Source organism: Tachyglossus aculeatus, chromosome 18 (genome assembly GCF_015852505.1).
Source record: "Tachyglossus aculeatus isolate mTacAcu1 chromosome 18, mTacAcu1.pri, whole genome shotgun sequence".
Classification (NCBI taxonomy): Eukaryota; Metazoa; Chordata; class Mammalia; order Monotremata; family Tachyglossidae; genus Tachyglossus; species Tachyglossus aculeatus.
The window spans coordinates 28,958,909-28,964,908 of NC_052083.1; the positions used below are offsets into that span (position 1 = coordinate 28,958,909).

A 6,000-nucleotide genomic window follows, 5' to 3' on the forward strand; every position below is an offset into this window, starting at 1 on the left:
AAGCAGACAAGTCTTCTAGACTGTGAGCCCACTGTTGGGTAGGGACCGTCTCTGTATGTTGCCAACTTGTACTTCCCAAGTGCTTAGTACAGTGCTCCGCACACAGTAAGCGCTCAATAAATACGATTGAATGAATGAGTGAAAGTGGTGGAGCCGGGATTAGAACCCGTGCTCTGTCTATCCACTAGATCATGGTGCTTCTCAATTCCGTGATTGTCTACATGAATAGAAAATATGTCAATTCTGACATGAGAGGGGTCTGGAAAAAACCCACTCATCCCCAAGTTTGATATTTCATTTTTCTCTAATCCAGTCATCACTGTATTAGGGACCTGCAGAATTAATTATCATTTATTTCTCTCAGTCCTTCTCACCAAGCCATTCTTCGTATTCTTAATCTGCTAATTTAATTTCCTCTCCTGCCTCTCAACCCTGCTCCCTTCATCTTGCTTTCCCTACTGATGTTCTCAGCAGAGCACCTGGTAAGTGATCTAGAGGGCCTAAGAACTCCCCCCTCCTTTTGGAAATTAAGCCGCATTTTATCACCAACTCACCAGTCATTCCATGTGGGGTGTGTATATTTTCTCACAACAGGTAGCATTTTCATGTCTTAACACTCACAAAGTATTTTCCTGTCACTTTATAAATAGGTGTAGAAGTGGGCACTGCATTAAAATATTTTATGGCTTAAAAGAATGTATCTTTAACATGTTTTTGTTGGTTTTATTATGGGAGAATGAGGGCCTTTGAAAGGGAATTTGGTGAAGTTGTATATGAATTAGTACCTGCCAAGTCACGATTATGTACTGTAAAAAAAACAATAGGTAAATGGTTTTGCTTTGACTTTTCTTTCCTGACACTTTTAATACCCTGGGTGCAAGTTCGTGCGTTTAAACTCTGATTTATTCCCTTCTGCTGTTTGTATTTGCATGAAATGCACTAAAGATAGGTTATTTGTATTTACTAGGGGCTTTGCCCTTTGATACCTTTTTTTTCTAACTGACCACAGAAGGTTACTATTAGAACCTGTTTTGAAAAGTTTTCTCATTTTGACCAAAGTGCCTTCTCACTTTGAAATGAGGTTAAGTGGAAGACTGTGTTTGTCCTTAAAAGTTTACTCTCTACCTACATATATATTTAAAATATATACATACGCATATATATATATATATATATATATACATATATATATATCCATTATTTATCTCTATGTACCTTTTGTTTCTAGAATAACCATGTTCATGGACAGCCATATACCGGCCCGGCAGCACATCACATGAACAACCCTCAAAGAACTGGCCAACGAGCACAAGAAAATTTTGAAGGCAATGAAGATGTTTCCCCGCCCCAGACAAAAGATTAGTGAAATGCACATACGTAATTAACTGGCTCCATCAAGACTGTGCACCCAGGCCTTACAGTCCAACCTTTTTCCGTGTCTGGCTAATATTTAAAACTAGAAAAAACTATTCCTAATCAACATGGAGTGGAGAGTCTATTCACTGTCTTATCTGCAGAAATTTGCTGTCAATATATAACCCGCCTGCAGTGGAAAGTGTATAGTGTTTTGTAATAAATGGCCTGATGCTAATGTGTAAATGGCAAAGGTGTATATAGTATATTAATGTTTGACTGTTAATTCTTAAGCAAGAAACTTTTTTTTTTGTCTTGACGAGACTCACAGATCTACGGAAACAAACAAAAAATTAATTTCTCCATCTATCAGCTGCACTCAGCAACCAGTGTTGCCTGCCTCACGGCAGTTGGATCTACTCCTTACAAAAAAAACAAAAAAAAAAAAGGCTCATCCATGTCAGCTACATCAATAGTTTCATGTTAATTCTAGACCACTGGAGTCGATTTCACTATGAGCAACGTAACGGCTGGTAACCTTTTAATTATTTGGTTGATGTGGAAAATTGGTGATGTAACATTGTTTCTAGATCTTTTTTCATTGCCTTTTTCATTCTGGTATTAGGTTAATCACTTTGGAGCTATAGTTATGCTGTAACATTTAGCATGGCTTCACACCATGTTAGTGTAGCCAACGAGGAAAACACAGTACCATAATGACAGTAGTTGCCCCAAGGAGACAACTGCATCACTCAGAGCTTTTTCTCCTTACACCTAGAATATTAAAAAACGAGGGGCGGGGGGCGGGGTGGGGGGGGAGAAATGCGACAAACAAGTGGTTTTTCAGTTGCACATACGTTCCTCACATCTAATGTTTGCCAGTTCTATCTCTGGGTGGGATAAAGAACACTTAGATTTCAATAATAGGAATTTAAAAAGATTTAAAACAAAATATGCAAAAATTTGTTATGCCAGGATGCCTGGAGCATAATAGACTGTATTTGGTGTGCTTGTTTTGTTTCTTTGGTAGAGCTTATTAGATGAACCTTCTCTAACACTCTCCTTCTGCTGGACGCCAGTGAAATGGAAGTCAACCAAATCACACAATACTTGTGAATGCCACTGCACCGAGTTTTAACTTGCTGGTTTTCTGCTCATTCACAGTTCTACCTGAAAGCAAGAAATGTCTTCGCTTTTTCCATGGTTCAAGAAATCTTAACATTTAGAAGCAGGGCTTGATTATGAAAGAAACTACTGGTTAGTCAGAAACAATCCTGAGGTATTGCAGTTCCAGAACAGACATCTGTTTAAAGATTCCAAGACACTCATCAGTAAATACTGTATTTAAAAGAGAATTGGTAACTTGAATGTGTGTAATTTTTTTGGAACCTGTCTAAAAAACCAAATACCCCTGCAAAACAGATACAGCCCACCCTATACTATTTAAATATTTTGCTGTTTTATTTTATAGAAATTATTTTGCTGAATTCACAAATAGAAATTTGATTTAAGAAGAAATTTTGTCCTGTGGTGTGTGTTTTTGGGTTTTTTTTTTTTTAATTTTTTTTCTTCTGAAGGACTGCACATTAAAATTCAATTCTGTGCATGGCACGCAGAGGCATGACTCTGAATTCTGGAATTTTGGTCACGTGGCGAATCTGTGCTGCACAGGAAAAAAAATTGGCCCTTTACTAAAAAATGGAAAACAACAACAATTAGGACCTCGACGCTGTAAAAGTTTCTTAATGTGATTTATCTTGTACTTTTTGTATGTTTTTATATATACATATATATTTAATGAGCACAAGCTTGATGGTGTTTTTTACAATTCAGTTAATAGGAACAAAGTTGTTTATTGAACAGTCTGTAGTCTGAACAAAGAAAAACCATACTTGGGAATGGCTTTCTTTTATGATTAAAAAGGGGAGGGTGTCAAAAAATTTTGGCTATCTTTTAAGTAATCCTGATTTGATAATCACTCTTTGTCCTTCTAGGTTTCAGAAGCTTTAAGATACTGTTAAACAGCAGACAGCGTCTTTGGACCTTTTACATTATAAAATGACATCTGAACTTGTTACCTTGGGAGAGCTGTTACACCATATTGGGGATTCGAATTGGTAGCCCAAACTCAAAATATAAGCTTGCGCAAACGATGAGTGGAACTTGTTCGCTTTATTTGAAACCGTTACTATTGTTAAACACACCATCTCAGAGGTGATGCTGTATTTTTTACTCTTTAGGGGAAAACGTGTAATGTGTTTATTTAATTTTACATGCGCGGGGTCTGTATAGACATGTAAAACCTGTGATATTTTCAAAGGCTGTGAATTTTTCTCCCAGGAGGGAAATCCTGACTTGTGCCAGGTGAACTTAATTTTTTTTTCCTTTTGTAAAAAGCTGGTCTTGTGGTGTTAACCGCTTAGTCGTCGGTGACAGGGAAAAGTGAATTGAGAGTTAAATATTGAATTTGGTCTGGGTAAAATGTATTTTTTTGATGAGCTGGAAAACTTAACATGCATGTTCCTGTCAGCAGTGAATGTAGTGAGGATTTTTTTGGAAGGGGAGTGGGGAAGAGGGAGATATTGGGCAGTTATTCCGGAACAATAATGGCACATTTTAAAACAAGTCCTCCAAGTGCCTGAATGTTTAATTCTCCCTCAGCTAACTTTTGAGATACATAGTTGAAGATGTTGGAGAATTTCTAGTCTTCCATTTAAAACAAGAAAAGAAAAAACAAACACACACCACACACACAAACCAAAAATGCCAACAACCTGATGTATTGGATGGTTAGAAAGTGTTTTCTCGAGCAATCAAAACAACATTGGTGTGCAATGGCTGAGATATTACAATTCAGAAAGCCTGAAACAATTTAGCTACGCTAGAAATGAGCCTGTTTATAGGTAGGTGAGCTATTTTGCTATTAGGCCTGCTGACAAAGAACCAAATTTTTACACACAAATGGATGTAGTCTCCAATAAGGGCATTGTAGCAGTACAACGTAACTGTGTTTGTTTTTGTTTTGGGTGGAGGGGGGTGGATTTTTTTGGTTTTCATTGATTTATATCTCAGTCATTTTGGATTGCCCCAGTTCAGTGTCTATTGGCAGTTATGTATGCACAGTTACTAGTGCAGAAATTATTAAAATATTTTCTATATTTTTTTCTTTGTTATAAGTTTCATTAGCGAATTATAGTACTTAAGCCTTGCAGTGAGGTGTTTTGCCCTCATACTGGTTAGTAGGAGGCAAATTGGAAAGAAGATGAATTTAAATTATTTTTGTAAATGAAAAAAATTAAAAGAATATGAAGATGACCAGAATAGGGTTTTTTTTTTTATTTGATTTGTTGCTTTTTTTTTTCCACCTAGCCCTCTAAAATGGTTTGATTCTTAATTGGATTGTTGTGATTTTTAGACACCTTGTTTAGAAGCATAACTAAATGGGATTGCACTTGGATTATTAATGCCTGCTAAGTGTTTCCAATGCAAAAAAAAAAGCTCCACTGTAAAGAAACAAGAACTAACACTAAACCCACTGTTTTCTGCATGAGTCACACACTGAGCTTCTTCAGTCCCAGCTCTCTAACAGTTCCCAGAGCTGGGGTAGGACTTTAGTGTTCAAGGTTTTGGTGTGTTATGGCTCAATGGAAGATAACGTTGCCAGAAATTAAGCTACTGGGTGCATTTTCAGTTAAAAATTCTCCATCATTATTGCTTTTCTACAACGTGCACCTTTCCTCCAAGTAAGGAGAGTAAAACATTTTTTTCCAAATGAGGGACAAAACTGCTAGGGAAGGAATTTCTCTTCAAGCTTCCAATCTGGGGTGGAGGGGTGGCGGGGAAAGGAATATTTTAATGCCTTTAAGGGAAAAAACCCCTAAAACCTGCCTGCTTCTTAGAAGCTGAAAGCCAAATTTTGATTGTTGCTGTCTGACTTTTATTTTTTAGCTTTAGCATTTGCACATTAAAAACCTTTCAGATGAAATCTTTATATATTTTGTACTTACTAATAAACGGAGGACTGTGATAGAAAAGTAGGTTTAATTTCTTTGAAAAGCTGGGTAAAAGCTTTCTACCGAAAAACAGGTTCAATGAGGAAATATTCTCTCACACTTTCGGGGAGTTTTTAAGGTCTAATCATTCCCTAAGGGCTGAAGTTGTCAAGGCCTTCCCAAATTTTATTCCAAAGCCAAAAAGCACAGGTTTTGCTTCTCGGGTCTCTGTTCTTCAGTATTCTCAAAAGCCGTCTTCTGAAGCACGGTCATGTTGTGCCTCGGTTTAAATAACCAGCTGAATCCAGCAGTCCTCCAGTTACTAGCCACACAAGGATCGACTTTTAAAGCTGGTTTTATACCAGGATCCGTTGACTGAAAAAAAGAGGCAGCCCAAGTCTCCCAAGTCCAACCCGATTAGCTTGGATCTACCCCAGCACTTGGAACAGTGACTGGCATGTAGTAAGCTTAACAAATACCACAATTACTATTGTTACGATACTGTTTATTACGACACCTTTTCCCTTTAAATCTCTCCTCTGGACAAATGCTGAGGCTCTGACATCCCATCTTCCTGCTATTTTGAACCATGATAATGAGGGCCAATTCCACTCGAAGAAGCATTTGAATTTAGTTGGCAGTGTACATCCAATGA

At 37.4% G+C, this 6,000-nt stretch overlaps 1 protein-coding gene across 3 annotated transcripts in view; it reads left to right on the top strand.

Moving 5' to 3' along the window:
- Positions 1–2,149, top strand: part of USP9X (ubiquitin specific peptidase 9 X-linked) — a 137,966-nt gene extending 135,817 nt beyond the window's left edge. For all 3 annotated transcript variants that reach the window (XM_038760063.1, XM_038760060.1, XM_038760061.1), the window contains one exon: positions 1,229–2,149. In XM_038760063.1, the coding sequence (XP_038615991.1) occupies positions 1,229–1,363 (135 nt within the window). In that variant the 3' untranslated portion in view covers positions 1,364–2,149. The remainder of the gene's footprint in view (positions 1–1,228) is intronic.
- Positions 2,150–6,000: the final 3,851 nt, after the last annotated feature.